Source organism: Heptranchias perlo, chromosome 24 (genome assembly GCF_035084215.1).
Source record: "Heptranchias perlo isolate sHepPer1 chromosome 24, sHepPer1.hap1, whole genome shotgun sequence".
Lineage (NCBI taxonomy): Eukaryota > Metazoa > Chordata > Chondrichthyes > Hexanchiformes > Hexanchidae > Heptranchias > Heptranchias perlo.
The window spans coordinates 46,019,756-46,040,986 of NC_090348.1; the positions used below are offsets into that span (position 1 = coordinate 46,019,756).

Here is a 21,231-nt window from a genome sequence, read left to right on the forward strand (position 1 = left end):
TCTTCCCTTGGAGAAAAGTGTGAAGTGGTGGAAAGATTCGCAGGCTGATTAAGTGTCTGACAGGCCGCGACGTGAACACTCTTTCCATGGCTGTAACCATCTTTATACCAGCCCGTAGGGGAGTTAATCCTACACCGGTGGTGGGAAGGTGGTGTTCTGGGCTCTTACAACCCAAATCATGAGAGTGGTCCACCCACACCCGCCGGACCGGAGTATCCCACTGGACCCAGAATTCAGAGCCGAAGCTGCTGTCTCCACTTGCCGGGACAGTATGGAGTAGGGTTCGAACCGTGCACCCTCTGACTCTGAGGTGGAAACGCTACCACTCAGCCAAAGGCTGGCACCTGATGAGTTGTTGCGACTGATTATAATCTACCGCTAATAATCAGTGTGGATTCTCTACAGTCCTGATCATCATCTTGTTCTTCTACCCTACAGGAAGATGCTAAAGCCGATGCAGTCGACAGTGTTGTTCGGGACATTCAGAACACCCAGTGCCTGCTGAACGTTGAATTCGGGGGACCCAGCTGCTCGTTCGTTACGCTGCAGTTTTCTGACTCTAAGGATGACGTGGGTCTCGGCCTGGTCAAGGAGGGGCTCGTGATGGTGGACGTGCGGAAGGAGAAACACTTGCAGAAAGTGGTAAGTAATCGTTTAATGCTTCCATCAGCCTGGAGCAGCGATTGAAGTGCTGATAGTTGATGTGCTGATAGTTGATGTGCTGTTTCTTATGGGGACTGTTTTTCCTGATGGAACACCCTACCTATTAAAAAGGCAGGTACATTTTAACAGGGTAAAGAGCATTCGGAGAAGACTAGAAATTAATGTCTCTGGGGCTAAAAGAGGAGAATGATTTTGTTATATAAAGAAAGATCTTGCATTTATATAGTGCCTTTCACAACCTCAGGTCGCCCCAAAGCGCTTTACAGCCAATGTAGTACTTTTGAAGTGTAGACACTTGTAGGAAACACAGCAGCCAATTTGCACACAGCAAGCTCCCAGAAACAGCAATGTGGTAATGACCAGATAATCTGCTTTTAGTGATTTTGGTTGAGGATAAATATTGGCCAGGACACCAGGGCGAACTCTCCTGCTGTTCTTCAAAGTAGTGCCATGGGATCTTTTACGTCCACCTGAGAAGGTTTAACGTCTCATCTGAAGGACGGTACCTCTGACGGTGCAGCACTCCCTCAGTACTGCACTGGAGTGTCAGCCTGGATTTTGTGCTCATGTCACTGGAGTGGGACTATGAACCTTTGACCTTCTGACTCAGAGGCAAGAGCACTACCCACCGAGCCATGGCTGACGCAGGTCTTATCCTCCCTTAGGTTTTCAGCCTGGTCAAGCAATTTTGCCCGATGGACCCAGCAGCAGGACTGTATTAGTGCAGTCCCATCAGCTGTCACTCTGGAGCTGTAGTGACCCTCCTTCCTGACTTCAGTCCCAGCTCCTACTGCCGATCTAAAGCCAAACACTGCCCAGCAGGATAAATACAGGGAGAGGAGACTTAAAATCAACAGAGGGAATGTTGCCATTTAAATATTGCAGCACCAGAGGAACAGAGCAACGGCTGATGGCAATACACTGGTTGAAATGAGGAAGAAAGAGAATTTATCTGTGGATGTCAGCTGATAACCAAGATGAGATTGTTTTGTAACATCCGCCTTCACCTCCTGCACGACCAGCTTCTTTCAGTTTGTTGGATGGACTCATGGCAGCTTGCTTTACACACTAGTATGGTAGTTGCAGACTGATTCCGCCATGTGTTTGGAATTGTTAGTTGTACATCTGAAACTGGAATACACTGCCTGAAAGGGCGGTGGAAGCAGATTCAAAAGTAACTTTCAAAAGGGAATTGGATCAGACACACGGGAAAAAATTTGCAGGGCTATGGGGAAAGAGCAGGGGGAGTGGGACTAATTGGATAGCTCTTTCAAAGAGCCGGCACAGACACAATGGGCCGAATGGCCTCCTTCTGTGCTGTATCATTGTATGAGGCTCAGGTAGAAAGTTGTTGCTTCCTTTTCTTGGAGTGTATTCTGGGTAAGATGTCATTGCTGTTCAATTTTTTTTATCCCTTTATGGGACGTGGGAGCTGCTGGCGAGGCCAGCATTTATTGCCCATCCCTAATCGCCCTTGAGAAGGTGGTGGTGAGCCGCCTTCTTGAACCGCTGCAGTCCATGTGGTGAAAGTTCTCCCACAGTGCTGTAAGGTAGGGAGTTCCAGGATTTTGACCCAGCGACGATGAAGGAACGGCGATATATTTCCAAGTCGGGGTGGTGTGCGACTTGGAGGGGAACGTGCAGGTGGTGTTGTTCCCATGTGCCTGCTGCCCTTGTCCTTCCAGGTGGTAGAGGTCGTGGGTTTCGGAGGTGCTGTTGAAGAAGCCTTGGCGAGTTGTTGCAATGCATCCTGTGGATGGTACACACTGCAGCCACAGTGTGCCGTTGATGAAGGGAGTGAATGTTTAGGGTGGTGGATGGGGTTGCCAATCAGGCGGGCTGCTTTGTCCTGGGTGGTGTCAAGCTTCTTGAGTGTTGAGGCTTCTGGAACTGCACTCATCCAGGCAAGTGGAGAATATTCCATCACACTCCTGACTTGTGCCTTGTAGATGGTTGAAAGGCTTTGGGAAGTCAGGAGGTGAGTCGCTCACCGCAGAATACCCAGCCTCTGACCTACTCTTGTAGCCACAGTATTTATGTGGTTGGTCCAGTTAAGTTTCTGGTCAATGGTAACCCCCAGGATGTTGATGGTGGGGGATTCGGCAATGGTAATGCCGTTGAATGTCATGGGGAGGTGGTTAGACTCTTGTTGGAGATGGTCATTGCCTGGCACTTATCTGGTGCGAATGTTACTTGCCACTTATCAGCCCAAGCCTGGATGTTGTCCAGGTCTTGGGGCATGTGGGCTCGGACTGCTTCATTATTTGTTCAGTTCCATTCGCAACTCCTCAATGTGCAATCATCAGCGAACATCCCCATTTCTGACCTTATGATGGAGGGAAGGTCATTGATGAAGCAGCTGAAGATGGTTGGGCTTAGGACACTGCCCTGAGGAACTCCTGCAGCAGTGTCCTGAGGCTGAGATGATTGGCCTTCAACAACCACTATCATTTTCCTTTGTGCTAGGTATGACTCCAGCCACTGGAGAGTTTTCCCCCTGATTCCCATTGACTTCAATTTTACTAAGGCTCCTTGGTGCCACACTCGGTCAAATGCTGCCTTGATGTCAAGGGCAGTCACTCTCACCTCACCTCTGGAATTCAGCTCTTTTGTCCATGTTTGGACCAAGGCTGTAATGAGGTCTGGAGCCGAGTGGTCCTGGCGGAACCCAAACTGAGCATCAGTGAGCAGGTTATTGGTGAGTAAGTGCCGCTTGATAGCACTGTCGACGACACCTTCCATCACTTTGCTGATGATTGAGAGTGGACTGAGGGGGTGGTAATTGGCCGGATTGGATTTGTCCTGCTTTTGTGGACAGGACATACCTGGGCAATTTTCCACATTGTCGGGTAAATGCCAGTGATGTAGCTGTACTGGAACAGCTTGGCTAGAGGCGCGATTGAAACTGCCGCATTGACTCCCAAAATAATGCTGCAAATATAGGAGGTTTCTACACAACGCAGAACACATCTTTAACCCATCACACTAACTGTTCTTTTGGGTTAGGTGGCCTTTCCTGTGACATCTATGTCCTTTACCCAATAGGGTTGCCTCCAAAGGCAAGGGCGTTGTCAGAGATATCCTGGCCATGTTAACTAACCCAATGCCAGTGCTTTTAGAGGCACTGGGCACAGTCTCCCAGAAGCAGTTTCAGTGTTTGCCTACGACTGATGGGGAATTGCTGCAGCTCTTGCATTTTGATTCTGGCCTCAGGCCACCTGAACCCACAGTGCTCCCAACGTGGGAACAGTTACAAACACAACTGTGTGCAAAGTTCTGGTATTGTTGTGTCTGCAACAAGGGGCCCAGCGCAAACATACAAGAGGAAAGAGAGCATTTGTTTGGCAATATAAGGTCAGGTTCTGAGCTGCTTTTTGAATTGTTCAGTGTTCAACTCTAAATTAGGGTTTGTTGGCACCATTCGGTAATTGCACAGAATTACATTGAATCTACAGCACAGAAACAGACCAACTTGGCCCAACTGGTCTGTGCTCCAGTTCGTACTCTTCCACACAAACCTCCTCCAACCCTGCCCCCATATCCATCTATTCCCTTCTCCCTCACGTATGCATCAAGCCCTCCCCTTAAATGTATCGATGGTCTCTGCTTCAACCGCTCCATGTGGCAGCAAGTTCCACATTCTTGTCACACTGTGTGAAGGAATTCCTCCTAAGTTCTTTGTTGAATCTGTTAGTGACTATCTTATATTTATGCCCTTGTAGAGTTCTAGACTCACCCACAAGTGGAAATAGTTTCTCCACATCCACCCTATTGAACTCCTCCATAATTCTATCAGGTCTCTCTTCGTCTTTTTTCCAGAGAAAAGAGCCCCAGCCTGATCAATCTTTCCTGATAGTTGCATCGTCTCAATTCTGGTAACAGTTTGTAAATATTTTCCGTATTTTCTCCAGTGCTTCAATATCCCTTTCGCAGTATAGAGACCAGACTGCACACGGTACTCCAAGTGACTGTGTATCTGTATTCCCAGATCTTTCTGCTCCTCCATCCCATTTAGGTTCTCACCTTCCAAGTAATAAGTGGCCTCCTTATTCCTCCGACCAAAATGAACCACCTCACAGTTCACTATATTAAATTTAATTTGCCATTTATCCACCAACTCTGCAAGCGTGTCTATATCATCCTGTATTTTGGTGCAATCCTCCACATTATTAGCTATACCCCCCCAATTTGATGATATCTGCAAACTTAATGTGACCCCAAAAAGCAAAACAGATGCAATCTCCAGAAAAAGCTGGAAATACACAGCAAGTCTAGCAGCACCTGTAAAAATGGAAGATGGGTCAATGTTCTGGGTGGAAACCTTTCATCAGAACTGGATCCTGGAAGATAAGTGACCTCCTTTTTGGGCTGAACACAGTGGGGATAGTCTGGTGGTTGTTACCACACTTGCGCTACCCTAAGGGTTACCTAGAAAAATAAAGTGGCATTCAGACCAATAAGGAGTACTACTGAGCCCTCCAAACCCCCCCCCCCTCCCCCCCCAATCCAGCTGGTCTATTTTACAATGAGAGCGCATCACAGTCAAACGCAATCCTGTCGTTCCATCCAGTCGTTTGCACTGGATAGCAATAATGAATGGAAACTCTTCTCCTTCCTTAGCCCAGGCCCACTGTCTCTGCTGTGGTTGAGATCAACTCAGCAGAGAGGGGGAGGGATAAGAGTCTTTGTCCCAATTTTATAGTGAATAAAGTCCAGAGATGATCGGACTGGAACTGCCGACCACCCATTAGACAAGTCATTCCGCACACGAGTGAAGGTGCAAGTGTGGTTTTTTTTTTTGCAAGATTACCTAAAGTGAGCTGGATTCTGAATAATCAGTGACAGTTGTGACTTGCAAAGTACATTATTTATTCACAAACCCTGGCAGAGTCTCATAAAGCGGATTGATTGCAGAGAGACCTGGCTGACATTACTACACTGTAATCTCTACTGCCTTGATAACATAAAACTGTGAAAGAACTCTTATTATGGGGTGAAATATGGCAGCAATCGGGAGTGTTTTTACCGCAGAGCAGATGATTTATACCACTGTAAAGTAGTAGCAGTGAGAAGAGGGAGCGAGAGAGAAGAAAGCAAGACAGACCGGAGTTATAAATCTGCAAATAGCAGCCAAAGCATCCCGTGTCCTCGTGACAAACGGAGGATTGTTAGAGTTGATTATGAGGTTCAGCGTCAATAAATAAATTCAATTTTAAAAAAAAATGTTGAAAATGTAAACGGCATAAATAAATTGGGGCCAAAATACTACACAAAAAAATGAATTGGATGTTAAACATGTTTCTGGCTTCTGTGAGGAGGGGGTGAATCCTACTGAGCTCCTGCATTTGTGCTAATAAACCCATTTAATTAGCGTTTGTAGAGCTCGTGTTCCAAAGGACAAGCATACATCTCATTCCAAACTTAGCTAATTATTGTGTGTAGTAATTAAATATTCAATGAGTGCTGTACTAGTGCAATAACAATAATGGGGAAAATGTATTTCTGCTTATAATTGTAATTGATAACTTTCCAAAATACCAGCTTATCCTTTAGACTGTAATAAAGTATAATTGATATTTCATTTTAGATTCTCAACTTTGATTGCAGTTAACTGTTTGTCTACCTTTATAAACTTTCCTGTCCTCCTCCCACTCCCCATTTTCTCCCCTCCTCTCCTGAAGACACAGGCTCTTGCTGGGGTACAATTCCATGAGCACCAGCCGCCTTTCAGTACCTCGCCCAATTGGCCATTCGTCACGAGTGTTGCCTGGCTGTTCAACTCTGGAAAGTATCACAGCCAATTCGAACCTGCCCTCAGCCAACATCCACACACGTGCGCTCTCCCAACAAGTGTGGTCAGACAGTGGTCAGGAGCAGGGCCCCAGGCTTATTTTATTTTTATCCTTCCTCTCTGGGCCTGGGATGCACGAGACCAATTGTAGTGTCCCCTACTCCTGCTGCACTGAGACCACCTCATTCAGCGCAGACTGAGAGTCTTAAGCTGGGACCGGGTACTACACCTGCTGATGCCTTTACCCACTGAGTCATCAAGAGAGCACAATGGAGATAAATAGTGCCAAGTGTATGGCCAATTCTGTGCCATAGTCGTGGGCACTTGAGCTGGGTCAAATGTGTTTGATGAGCATTGAATTCTGTTTGAGGGGGAGATCCTCAAGTCCCTCGAAGGAGTTGAAATCCTCTTCCTGGCTTTTGAATCCCTGCCTCAGGCCTCGCCTTGCCCCATTTGCGTAATGTTCTCCAGTCATGTCGCAGCTCATACCCTCTGATTTCCGATTACTTTGACTGCTTCGCTTCCACCTTCACTGTTGGAAAGAACTTGTATTTATAGAGAACCTTATCATGTGCTTAGAATACCCCAAAGCATTTTGCATTCATTGGATTTTTTATGAATTGCAGCCACTGTTGTCTTCTGGCAAATGCAGCAGCCAGTTTGCACACAGCAAGATCCGACAAATAGCAAATAGATGATTGGCCAGATTATCTAGTTTTGGTGGTATTGGTTGAGGGTTGAATGTTGGCCCAGGACACTTCCAGTGAAATCTTTCACATCCATTTGAGCAGACAGATAAGATCTTGGTTTAACATCTAATCCAAAAGATTGTACATCAGACGATGAGCACTCCCTCAGCACTGCACTGAAGTATCGGCCTAGATTATGTGCTCAAGTCCGTAGTGGAACTTGAACTGACAACCCTCTGACTCAGGCAAGAGTGCTATCATTTGAGCCAAGTCGACACTTTAAAGGCTGAAGGATCAGCTACTACAGTCCTGCCTTTCAGAACTCTTCAAAAATCACTTTGCTTTGCTGTCATTCTCCCTGCCTTCAAAGGCCTCTTAAAACTTAGCTCCCCTTGACTCTGCCTTTGCTCTCCTTCCTGTCCAGTATCCACATCTCCCTCTTATAAAGCATTCCTTTACTTGAGAGTTGTTGAAGTGCAAGTTGATGCTCAGGCAGTGCTCCTGTGAGCTAATGGGCCTTTACTCTCTGTGAGCGACACTTAAATTTGGTTCTCAACATGGCAGGTTTCAGCCAGGTCCCAAAAAGAGATGCGTTTGGGTACCCCAGTGCTTCACTGATCAGTGCGCCACATAGTGTTCTACTGAGACGTACGGACCACAGCACATCCAGTTTAGTCTTTGGTCTGTGTTGAGTTTACTGATCTCAGCCAAGGCAATAAAATCAGCAGCTCCTGATTGCTCTGACTGGAAAGTAAACTTACGCATGGCAGGTACGGGCAGCATTGCGCTTAGCTGTGAGTCCCTCCAATTTCAAATAGCCTGCTGACTCTCGCTTGGGTGAGGGACCAGAATGCTGCTAGTGGAACCATATCATCTTCAGGAGAGGTAGAAAGTTGAGAGCGGGGAAACGCATCTCCTGTTTATTGAAAGATTCAACTGCTTATAAACCAAGTAAGAGATCCCGAATTATCACACTTTCCTGCTGAAAAAATGGAACATGTTTAAAGCACAAGCATGCACAGATGCACACACCACCGTGCTCAATCGCCCGCGGGTGCCGTCTCGCTCGCTCGCTGGCTGGCGCCCGCGCTCTCGCTCGCTCGCTGGCTGGCGCCCGCGCTCTCTCGCTCGCTCGCTGGCTGGCGCCCGCGCTCTCGCTCGCTCGCTCGCTGGCTGGCGCCCGCGCTCTCTCGCTCTCTCTCTCGCTCGCTGGCTGGCGCTCGCTCGCTCGCTCGCTGGCTGGCGCCCGCGCTCTCTCGCTCTCTCTCTCGCTCGCTGGCTGGCGCCCGCGCTCTCTCTCTCGCTCGCTGGCTGGCGCCCGCGCTCTCTCGCTCTCTCGCTCGCTGGCTGGCGCCCGCGCTGTCTTTCTCGCTCGCTCGCTCGCTGGCTGGCGCCTGCACTGTCTCTCTCGCTCGTTCGCTCTTGTTCTCCCACTCGTCCGTGTCTCATGTCTATGGCTGAAATGTTCGAATCAGATTGGAAGCCACTTTGCTACCTAGCCATGTATTATATCCCTATTATGCAGCTCCTATAAATCTTTTTGCAGCGGAGCCTAGCGACCCTTGGTCTCCATCCTGAGCAGCCCGTGGAACATAACTAATGAAATTAACTAATTTTTCACCAGTTCATCTGTGCTATCACATGAAGGGGACAATGTGGTACCTGATAAAGAAAAATAATATACTTATTATGAGGCCTAACCTCCTTATAGCACACTCGCTGTTGCATCCCTCCCTCATTATAAGGCTTCCATTTCCAAGTGCCTTTCACGGCATGGATTATTGGCAAGGACCACAGAAAAAATACCCTACTCCTTTTCCAATAGCGCCATGGGATCTTTTACATCCACCTGTGTGCAGACTAGGCCTTGATTCTACTTTTCACATGAAAGACGTCAGATCTGACTGCAGTGCTCCCTCAGTCCTGTAGTGCTCAAGTCCTGTAGTGAGATTGAACCTACAAATGTCTGAGTCAAGCGAGAGCACTACCTCTAGGCCAAGCTAACCCTCTCTTGCACCCTTCCTCGTTATAAATGTTTTCGTTCAACAATCTATGTTACAGCCTTCCCTTATTATTAAGGTCTCCATTCTAACACAATCTGTAACATCCCTTCCTCATTATACGGTTCTCAGTTATGGTATAATGTTTCAAAGATTCACCTCCAGAAGCACATGGCGATTGGGGACTGGAGATTGGTATGGGATTATTTCACTCTGTCTCCTGTTTTATTTTGGGGGGGTTTTCTCAGCCTCTGCCTGTCGGCCGCTCTTGACCCCTTTGTTTCTAGAGAACTGGGGAAAATAGCCCTGAACTCGCATCTTTCTCTAGTTTCTCTTCTATCTCCCCTCATGCCCACTCCGAGCTCATCTTGTCCACAAGACCCATTTTCTGCTCCCTCGACCCTATTCCCACTGATATGCTGACCATCCAACTTCCCTTCCTGGCCCCCCTGCTAGCTGATATTGTAAATGGTTCCCTCTGCTCAGCTATTGTCCCCTCCCCTTCAAATCTGCCATCATGACCCACCTCAAAAAAAAACCCTCCTTTGACCCCTCTGTCCTTGCAAACTACCGCCCCATCTCAAGAACATAAGAGATAAGAGCAGGACTAGGCCATTCACCCCTCGAGCCTGCTCCACCATTCAATCAGATTATGGCTGATCTTCGACCTCAACTCCACTTTCCTGCCCAATCCCTACATCCTTTGATTCCCCTAGAGTCCAAAAATCTATCGATCTCGGCCTTGAATATACTCAACAGCTGAGCATCCACAGGCATCTGGGGTAGAGAATTCCAAAGATTCACAACCCTCTGAGTGAAGAAATTCCTCCTCATCTCAGTCTTAAATGGCCGACCCCTTATACTGTGACTATCCCCCTAGTTCTAGACTCCAGCCAGGGGAAACAACCTCTCAGCATCTACCCTGTCAAGCCCCCTCAGAATCTTAAATGTTTCAATGAGATCATCTCACATTCTTCTAAACTCCAGAGAGTAAAGGCCCATTCTACTCAATCTCTCCGCATAGGACAACCCTCATCCCAGGAATCAATCTAGTGATTGCATTGCCTCTAAGGCAAGTATATCTGTCCTTAGATAAGGAGACCAAAACGGTACACAGTACTCCAGGTTAGGCCTCACCAAAGCCCTGTACAAATTGTAGCAAGACTTCCTTAGTCTTGTACTCCAGCCCCCTTGCAATAAAGGCCAACATGCCATTTTCTTTCCTAATTGCCTGCTGTACCTGCATGCTAACATTTAATAGCTTTTCACCATTTAAAAAATATTCTGTTTTTCTATTCTTCCTAGCAAAATGAATAACCTCACATTTCCCCACATTATACTCCATCTGCCACCTTCTTGCCTACTCACTTAAACTGTCTAAATCCCTTTGCAGATTCTTTGTGTCCTCCTCACTGCTTACTTTCCCACCTCGCTTTGTATCGTCAGCAAATTTGGATATGTTACAATCAGTCCCTTCATCCAAGTCATTAATATAGATTGTAAATAGCTGAGGCCCAAGCACCAACCCTTGCGGCACCCCACTAGTTACAGCCTGCCGACCTGAAAATGACCCATTTATCTCTACTTTCTGTTTTCTGTCCGTTAACCAATCCTCTATCCATGCTAATATGTTACCCCCAACCCCATGAGCCCTTATCTTGCGTAACGACCTTTTATGTGGCACCTTTTCGAATGCCTTTTGAAAATTCAAATATACTACATCCACTGGTTCCCCTTTATCTATCCTGCTAGTTACATCCTCAAAAAAAACTCTAATAAATTTGTCAAACACGATTTCCCTTTCATAAAACCATGTTGACTCTGCCTAATCATATTATGAGGTTCTAAGTGCCCTGTTACCACTTCCTTAAGAATGGATTCCAGCATTTTCCCGATGACTGATGTCAGGCTAACTGGCCTGTAGTTCCCTATTTTCTCTCTCTCCTTTCCTGAAAGCGGGGTCACATTTACTACCTTCCAATCCGCTGGGAACGTTCTAGAATCTAGGGAATTTTGGAACATCAGTCTCATTCGTTGCTCGAGTACTTTTTCTCTACTGATATTAATTACTTTAAGTTCCTCACTCTCATTAGCCCCTTGGTTCCCCACTATTTTTGGTATGCTTTATGTGTCTTCTATTGTGAAGATAGATACAAATTATTTGTTTAACGCATCTGCCATTTCCTTATTCCCCATTATAATTTCTCCTTTCTCAGCCTCTAAGGGACCAGCGTTTACTTTTGCTACTCTCTTCCTTTTTACATACTTGTATAAGCTCTTACAATCCATTTTTATATTTCTTGCTAGTTTACTTTCATATTCTATTTTCTCCCTTTTTATCAATTTTTGGTCGTCCTTTGCTGTTTTCTAAAACTCTCCCAGTCCTCAGGCTTATTATTCTTCTTGGCAGTATTATAAGCCTCTTTTAATCTAATACTCTCCTTAACTTCATTAGTTAGCCACGGGTGGATCACTTTTCCCGTGGCGTTTTTATTTCTCAATGGAATGTATATTTGTTGAGAATATTGAAATATTTCTTTAAATGTTTGCCATTGCTTTTCATCTCCAACCTCCCTATCCTCTCCAAAGTCCTTGAACGTGTTGTCGCCTCCCAAATCCATGCCTGTCTTTCCCGCAACTCCAAGTTTTAACCCCTCCAATCAGGTTTCCACCTCTACCACAGCATTGAAATGGCCCTAATCAAAGTCACTAATGCAGTCCTCTGACTGTGACCAATGTGCACTATCCCTCCTCATCCCTCCTCATCCTTCTCGACCTATCTGCAACCTTTGACACGGTTGACCACACCATCCTCCTCCAAACCTCTCCGCTGTCCAGCTGAGTGGGACTGCCCTCGCCTGGTTCCGCTCTTACCTATTCAGTCCTAGTCAGAGAATCTCCTGCAATGGCTTTACTTCCCGCCCCCACACCGTTACCTCTGGAGTCCCCCAAGGAACTATCCTTGGCCCCCTCCTATTTCTCATCTACATGCTGCCCCTCGGCGACATCATCTGAAGACACAACGTCAGGTTCCACGGGTATGCTGATGACACCCAACTTTACCTCACCACCACTCTCTTGACCCCTCCACTGCCTCTGATTTGCCAGGCTGCTTGTCCGACATCCGGTACCAGATGAGCCGCATTTTCGTCCAATTAAATATTAGGAAGGCCGAAGCCATTGCCTTTAGTCCCCTCCACAAACTCCATTCCTTCGCCACTAATTCCATTCCCCTCCTTGGCCACTGTCTCGGGCTGAACCACACTATTTGCAGCCTCAGCTTCCTCTTTGACCCCGTGCTGAGTTTCCGACCCCCTATCCTCTCCATCACAAAGATCGTATACTTCCACCTACGTAACATTGCCCGTCTCCGCTCCTGCCTCAGCTTATCTGCTGCTATAATTCACATCCATGCCTTTGTTACCTCCCGAATCGACTATTCCAATGCTCTCCCGGCCAGCCTCCCACCTTCCACCCTCGATAAACTTCAGCTCATCCAAAACTCTGCTGCCCATATCCTAACTCGCACAAAGTCCCACTCACCCATCACCCCTGTGCTTGCTGACCTACATTGGCTCCCGGTCCAGCAACACCTCGATGTTAAAATTCTTATCCTCGTGTTCAAATCCCTCCATAGCCTCGCCCCTCCCTATATCTGCAACCTTCTCCAGTTCCTCAATCCTCCAAGAATTTTGCGTTCCTCCAACTCTGGCCTCTTGAGCATTTCCCACTTCCTTCGACCCACCATTGGCGGCCGTGCCTTCAGCTGCCTAGGCCCTAAGCTCTAGAATTCCCTCTCTAAACCTCTCCAGCTCTCCTCCTTTAAGATGCTCCTTAAAACCTACCTCTTTGACCAAGCTTTAGGTCACATGTTCTAACGCCTCCTTCTTTGGCTCGGTGTCAGTTTTTGTCTGATTAACGCTCCTTTGAAGCACCTTGGGAAGTTTTACTGGGTTGAAGGTGCTATATAAATGCAGGTTGTCATGGCTGTTACTTGCTGCCTTTACCTACCTGGGCTTTGGGCTAGCTGGCTCATCTAATTCATTCTAACTGTGTGGGGGTTATGGGAAATGTAACATTGTTTAAATATTTGATTTTAAGAGCAAGAGCCTATAATTATTAAAAAATGTTCTCTGCACTCATAATTTAATTGTGCCCTGCTAAAATTCAGTGTCAGTTTTACAGGCCATGCTTTATAAATGTTTTATGTGAATTTAAAAGATGTGTGTATATTATAAACTCAATAGAGCAGTCAGTATTCCAGGCACAAGTGTAAATGATCAGGCAGCAAGGGCCAGATCGAGTGTACTTAAAGGAGCCTGGCAATAACCATGCTAGCAACTGAAGAGGGGCCAAGATCTCTCGGCAATGATCGGCTGTGTCATAACAATCAGGGATTCACTAACATCCAACGAAGACTCAACCTTCTGTGGTTCCATCCTCAGTCTGTGCTGAGTTGGCTGATCTCACAGGGGAGCAGTGAGTGCGCTACAATCGTCCTCAGCGCCCCTGCTTTAAGAAGCAGCGGGAAATTAGCCAAGGTCACTGCTGTTTGTCGCCCCTTGCTGGAAAGTGCATGTGTGCGGATGTTGTCCCCTCACCTCCTGAAGTTGGTGATTTTTGTCCACATTCCTCCTGCACCTCACCAAAGTGACCATCCCAGACCTCCCAGGCAAACACCAATGCAGCCCACAAAAACAAACTGTTTGAACACCCCATGCTAGACCATTAGGACGAGCTTTTAATCTGTCGTGATTACATTGTATCTCTGTACTGTGTGCAAAAGAAAATCCTTTCTCCTTGAATTTTATAGCTTTCTAGGTGCCACATTCTGATTAATTCTCAGTGTGCCGCGATCACAGATTGGTTGATTTTTAATTAATTACAGTCATTAAAATTAATTAGCCATATGAATTAAATTAATATGTAAATCACAGAGAAAAGGAAGGCTTCAAAGTATGGGCTGATGTGGAGGTGAGAACGATCAGTGGACCCTTTTCAATCCTATCCAAAGGATAATGATCCACGGGGAAGGGAATGGCTCTAATTCTTCAATGCAATTGTTCTTTCATTTGACATATTGCAGTGAATGTTGAAAAGTAATGTACTAATTGAAAGTCTTTTATATCTCCGTTGCTTCAGAGTCTCATTAATGTTAACAACAAATAGCTTAAACCTTTGGGGCTCGATTTTAGGGTCGGGTTTCCAGCGGGGGGGCCCCGAAAATCCCGATATGAGGTCACGTGACCGGGTCGTGCCGCGATCCCGACCACTTCCGGGTTCCCCGACGACGTGCGGGGCTGCGTGCGTGGCCCCCGCTGGTGGGAATCCCGCAGGCAATTAAAGCCAGCGGGGTTCCACTTGAGAGTACTTACCTTGCTTGTTGAGGTCAGTTAATGAGCTGAATCAGCTGTCAAAAGAGGAAGTGTGGGATTTCACCTGCATCGCAGCGTGTTTCCCACACTGGGGGAAACAGTCTCTCTCCAACCAGGCGTGTTGCAGCCAGCAGCCTGTGGCAGCTGCCAAGGTGCACTCCACGGGGGAGAGCCCTCACCCACGCAGGAGGCCACCGCGTCACATAGGGCAACCCCTGGCCCCCACCACCCCCCGCCAAGCCAGAGGACAGACCGACACGAAACTGCAGCCCCAGTCCGAGGAACCACCCACCTACCCTGCACAACCCCTCAGACCAACACCTGCCAGATGGGTGGTGCGTGGACACCCTCGGAGGACGAACAGCATGACCAGCCCCAGCAGCCTCGCAGTCCACGCCGTCCGCCGCAGAGACGTGGAGCCCCCCAACACGGGGTTGTTGCACGCCCACCTGCACAGCAGGAGGGAGGGCTACCGCAGAGAGAGACGCATCGCAGAGGGCACTACCCTCGCCACAGGGTCCACAGACCGAGGCGCAGCTCCCCGGACCTCTCCGAGCAGCAGTGCACACGGAGGCGCAGATTCGCTCGACATGTAGTCGTGGAGATCTGCAGCATCTTTCATGCCGAGCGGCTCCTGGCTGGCCCCAGCACCAACTGCTTACCTGTCGCTGTCAAAGTCACCACTGCCCTCCACAACTTCTCCTCCGCATCCTTCCAGGGTGCAGCCGGCTACACCTCGGATGTCTCTCAGTCGTCTGAGCGGAAGAGCCCTGCAAAAACACCTGCACCTACTCTGCAGTAACACGATGGGTGGCATCAGTGGTGGGTCCTCATAGTGATACCCAGGAGCGGGCATTATTGGACACAACAGACAGGATTCGCGGAGACATGGCAGTGGTGGTGCCAATATAATGTGTGCTGTTTGTTGCTCTGAAATTCAATATAGGTAACACCCATGGCAAACCCTCCGACACCCTTGTGCACCCCCTTCATGCTCACGAAACATTTGCCTTACGCTGCCTACTGCACATATGTGATGCATGCCCTGTGGCTGCAGCACAGGTGGTGGCAGGTTGAGTGAGGCTGGCCGTGAGGGAGATGCACGAGAGGGTGAGTATGGGATAGAGCCATGAGATTGTATGAGGATTGGGTCGCGTGTTAGTGGCAGGATGAGTACTGGCGAGGTGAGTAGGTGGAGGTAAGATGAGGATGGGGTTTGAGTGGGTATGAAGGGTGATGTGACAGAGTAGTGTTGGCGGTGCCGAAGGAGATGTGGGGTTGGGGCAGTGTTGTGGCAGATGGAGTGTAGGGGAAAGACTTCGTGTTCTCACTGTGGCTAACCTACTGAGGTCATTGCAGCGCCTCCTGCACTGTATGCAGGTGGGCGATATGTTGGTTGCGCAGGTGACCCCTTCTGCCACCTCGAGCCAGGCCTTCTTGGTGGCAGAGGCTGGCCGCTTCCTCCCGCCCGCCGGGTGGAAGATCTCTGTCTTCGCCCTCCTCCTCACCCCATCTGATGATACCTGGGGTGAGGCATCATTAAACTGGGAGCAGCCTTCCCCCTGGGCTGCTCCATGCTGAAATTTGTTCCATTGGTTGCAGCATCTGTCAGTGGAGGACTGCCCCTTTAACTAGAGAGCCTCCAGCTGACAGATCGTACTGCGCATGCGCAGCCCGCCCGACGCGCAGACCAGCAGCGTGGACCCCGGAGGAGCAGGTAATTGATTCCTATTAGTGTGTTGCCTGCTACGATCGCGCGGGCAACACACTAATTTCACCGAGCGTGTTGACCACGCTCCCGAAACCCAACCCGCCGGAAACCCGCAGGCCTGGTAAAATCGAGCCCTTGGTGTCTGTTTTCAAAAAGAAAGAACAGCCTCCAGATTTGTACGGGGTCCCACTAACTGGTGCAGTGGTTTGTGGGACCTTGCTGTGCGTAAATTGGCTGCCACGTTTCCTACACTACAACAGTGACTACACTTCAAAAGTACTTCATTGGCCGTGAAGTGTTTTGAGACGTCCTGAGGTCGTGAAAGGCGTTATATAAATGCAAGTCTTTTTTTCTTTTTATCAGGTAGGGAATTACGTGAGTGGAAAATTTCTCGGGCTCTACACGTAGCTACATTGTAAATGCATTATGAAGATTTCATAAGGGGCAGTAAACAATTTACGATCATTTGTGATGTTGTTACACACGCAACAAGCAGAAGAGCTCTTCTTTCTATTCATTTCCCCCCCCCCCCCCCAATGGAGATTGATAAATGGTCCTGTTACATTGTTGGTTTTTACTCTTAAATATTTTGCTGTGCTTTAGCATCTCAGACCAGTCCCACTAGTCCTCACTCCATATGAGCTGAAGTGTGCATTTTCCTCCCCAGTATCTAGACACTTGTATTGAGCCCAGGGATCAAATAGAAAACTTTTGTTACTGCATTTTGTCTACTGGTTATAATCCGTGCCCTGACGTGATCTACCTCAATTCTGGAAAGTGATACGCTAAACAGATGTATTAACCAGTAAATGGATGAGAACAGGAGCAATCTCACACTGTGCAGTACTTACAGGCTTAACAATCCCTCCACAGCAGATAAAAAAATAACAGTCACATTTGATCCACTAAACTTCAGTGTAAACTGGACCGAGCACAAGGTCCCTGAATGTCAACCTATACGTAATGGTTTGGTGCTGACCATCCACAGTGTCTCTCTCTCTCTCTCTCTCATGGTTTCAGATAGATTGTTCCATTTGAATAAGGCAGGCTGAGAAATACCTTTCAAAAAATGACTGTGGTAAACTCTTGCATTTGAAATTGAACTTTGGTTCCTGACATCTATTCTGAGGCTATTGTATCAAAATACACTGCGTCATTTCCTGTGAATGAAACTGGTTTTTAAATCAGAGAATTTTACAGCACAGACGGCGGCCATTCAACCTATTATGTCTCTGTTGACTCTCTGAAAGAGCTACCCACTTAATCCCAGTCCTCTGCCCTTTCCTTTCAAATTTTCCTTTTACGTTTATCCATTTGCCTTTTAAAAGCTATTGTGGATTTACATTCTACTAGTCTTTCTGATGGGATAGTTGATGTCCTAGAAACCCTCTGCACTAATTTCTCTTAACCTAATCCTTCCACGGCCTCGGCCCTGCCTATCTCTGTCACCTCCTCCAGCCCTACAACCCTCCGAGATCTCTGCACTCCTCCAATTCTTGCCTTTTGCGCATCCCCGATTTTCATCGCTCCACCATTGACGGCCTTGCCTTCAGCTGCCTGGGCCCTAAACTCTGAAATTCCCTCCCTAACCTTCTCCGCCCCTCTCTCCTCTTTTAAGACGTTCCTTAAAACCTGCCTCCTTGACCAAGCTTTTGGTCACCTGTCCTAATATCTCCTAATGTGGCTCAGTGTCAAATGTTGTTTGATAACGCTCCCGTGAAGCACTTTGGGACATTTTACTATGTTAAAGGCGCTATATAAATGCAAGTTGCTGTTTTCATGATAACCTTAAACATATGATCTCTAGTTACGGACTCACCGGCCAGTGGAAATAGTTTTTCCCAATTTACCTCATCAAAACACCTCATTATTTTGAACACTTCTGTCTGATCTCTTAATCACCTTTGTTCTAATGAAGAAAGTCCCCGTTTGTCGTAACTAAGGCCTCTCATCCATGGTATCATCTTAATGAATCTCTTCCATGCCGTCACCATGGCCTTGACATATTTCCTAAAGTAGGGCTGCCAAAACTGTTCACAATATTTGAGCTGCAGCCTAACCAATGATTTGTATAGGTTTAGCATTACCTCTGCTTTTACACCATTTGCCTTTATTTTTAAACCTACGATGTATACTTTTTTTTAAAACAGCTTTATAAATGTGTCCTCCCGCTTTTAAAGATTAGTGTATCTGAGCCCTAAATCTCTCTGATCCTCTACTCCTTTTGAAGTTTTATTATTTAGTGCCTTATTTCCTCTCCTTCCTCCCAAAATGCATCTCCTCACATTTCTACTTATTAAATTTCATCTGACAACTATCTGGCCAATCCACCGAAAATCACTTTGTCCTTTCAACAGTTATCCATCCTCCCTATTTACTTACAAATTGGTATTGTGCCCTCAATACCCATTATTTATTTGTCTATTGATATATTTTACATAACTGTTTGCATCCCTCCACTCATCGACATTCCTTTATCGTCGTTGAGTCAAAATCCTGGAACTCCCGGCCTAACAGCACTGTGGGAGAACCTTCACCACACAGACTGCAGTGGTTCAAGAAGGCGGCTCACCATCACCTTCTCGAGGGCAACTAGGGATGGGCAACATAGGCCGGCCTTGCCAGCGAGGCCCACATCCCAAGAATGAATTTTTTTTAAATCCCTCCACTCCAAAAATCACTGCTCTCTATTGTCTGTGCTGCCATTTCCCCCTCCCTTCCCCCCCCCCCCCCGCCGTAATTTCATCAACAAATTTGGCACCTTATCAAGCATTTTATTTTTTGTTGAAAATCTTTGTCCACATCCTCCTGTATTTCCTTTATCAATACAATTTCCTCAAAGAATTCTATTAAATTTGCCAGACTTGATTTGCCTTTTTGAAAGTCCATGCTGGCTGTCCCATTGTTATCCCATGTTAAGACCTCTCGAAACTACCCACTACTGATGTCAGACTCACTAGTCTGCAGTTACCTGGTTTACCTCTCTCTCCCTTTTTGAGCAGAGATGTTACATTGATAACTCCCCAGCTCTCCTGACACAACTTTCATTTGTACATAGATCATTGAAGTGTCATGAACAGGTGCAGAAAATAATCAAGAAGGCTAATGGAATGCTGGCCTTTATATCTAGAGGACTAGAGTACAAGGGGGCAGAAGTTATGCTGCAGCTATACAAAACCCTGGTTAGACCGCACCTGGAGTACTGTGAGCAGTTCTGGGCACCGCACCTTCGGAAGGACATATTGGCCTTGGAGGGAGTGCAGCGTAGGTTTACTAGAATGATACCCGGACTTCAAGGGTTAAGTTACGAGGAGAGATTACACAAATTGGGGTTATATTCTCTGGAGTTTTGAAGGTTAAGGGGTGATCTGATCGAAGTTTATAAGGTATTAAGGGGAACAGATAGAGTGGATAGAGAGAAACTATTTCCGCTGGTTGGGGATTCTAGGAGTAGGGGGCAGAGTCTAAAAATTAGAGCCAGGCCTTTCAGGAGCGAGATTAGAAAACATTTCTACACACAAAGGGTGGTAGAAGTTTGGAACTCTCTTCCGCAAATGGCAATTGATACTAGCTCAATTGTTAAATTTAAATGTGAGATAGATAGCTTTTTGGCAATCAAAGGTATTAAGGGATATGGGCCAAAGGCAGGTATATGGAGTTAGATCACAGATCAGCCATGATCTTATCAAATGGCGGAGCAGGCACGAGAGGCTGAATGGCCTACTCCTGTTCCTTTCGTGACACATGGAAAGAAAGAAGCCAATTATGGACCAAAAAATCCTACATTTGCAAAAGTGTCCACTCTCCTTTCAGTTGTCCTTGGGGGCTGATTGATTTGTTTTTGGAGAGGGCACAGCAACTTGTGCTGATGGTAGTGTAGAACCTGGTGTCTGGAGATTCGCTCATGCCTGCGCACCTTGGACTTGAGCAAGCGAAGGTGGGGGCCATTACCAGGGGGAGCGCCTAGAGTGAAGGTTTTGCTGGGGACAAGGGCGTCAGAGGTGGAAAGGAGGGAGTGGTTGAGCAAATCCACAGCTCTAGAAGTATAGAAGTTACAACATGGAAACAGGCCCTTCAGCCCAACATGTCCATGTCGCCCAGTTTATACCACTAAGCTAGTCCCAATTGCCTGCACTTGGCCCATATCCCTCTATACCCATCTTACCCATGTAACTGTCAATACAGGTTAAATACAGAGTAAAGCTGTCTCTACACTGTCCCATCAAACACTCACAGGTCAGCTACAGAACCATGTTAGATACGGAGTAAAGCTTCCTCTACACTGTCCCATTAAATACTCTCAGGGCAGGTACAGCACAGCTATATTCAAAGTAAAGGCCTCTCTACACTGTCTCAACAAAGTCCCTCAGTTCCAAGTTAAGAAGAGCTCCTCCTCCCCCCCCCCCCCCCCCCCCCGAGTGTAATAGCTAATTTAGTGCTGAACGAGAGCAGTTTTTGTGCTGTGGACCCGTGCCCACTACAATCTGGGTTTCAGCTGCCCAAAGTGACCCTCACAGACACAGATGACCTTCATTTCACCAGCAGGAACTGGATCCCAGCTCCCTGAGGTGAAAGGGCAGTTTCTAACTCACTGCACCTCCCAGACTTGTGGGGGTTCATCCACCCCCCCCCCCTTCCCAATAATTTGTTCATAAAGGAATTGAAAACACAAAACTGATTTATGTAACACACTTTGTATGTAAACCGGAAACGTAAGAATGACTTGCATCCACGGAGCACCATCTCACACTTCTCAAATATCTCAAAGCACTTCACATGCAATGGTTTACTGTGAAGAGCAGTGACTTTAGGCAGATATGGCAGCCAATTTGCACACCACAATATCTGCAAGCTGTAGTGAATCACGAGGAACAAAAATCCAAAGGAAATCTATTACTTAAGAAATAATTAAGCAGAGCTTTCTGTGTCTAAAAGGTTCAGTAACAGGTCAGACCTGGTGAAAGTCTGAGTAAAGGAGTAAAACTCTCGCCTATTAAAAAGA

The 21,231-nt window shown here is 47.1% G+C and overlaps 1 protein-coding gene across 1 annotated transcript in view; it reads left to right on the forward strand.

The window, feature by feature from the left end:
* Positions 1 to 21,231, forward strand: part of snd1 (staphylococcal nuclease and tudor domain containing 1) — an 813,248-nt gene that overhangs the window by 753,081 nt on the left and 38,936 nt on the right. Inside the window, exon 22 of the mRNA XM_068005235.1 lies at positions 439 to 642. Within this exon, the coding sequence (XP_067861336.1) occupies positions 439 to 642 (204 nt within the window). The remainder of the gene's footprint in view (positions 1 to 438; positions 643 to 21,231) is intronic.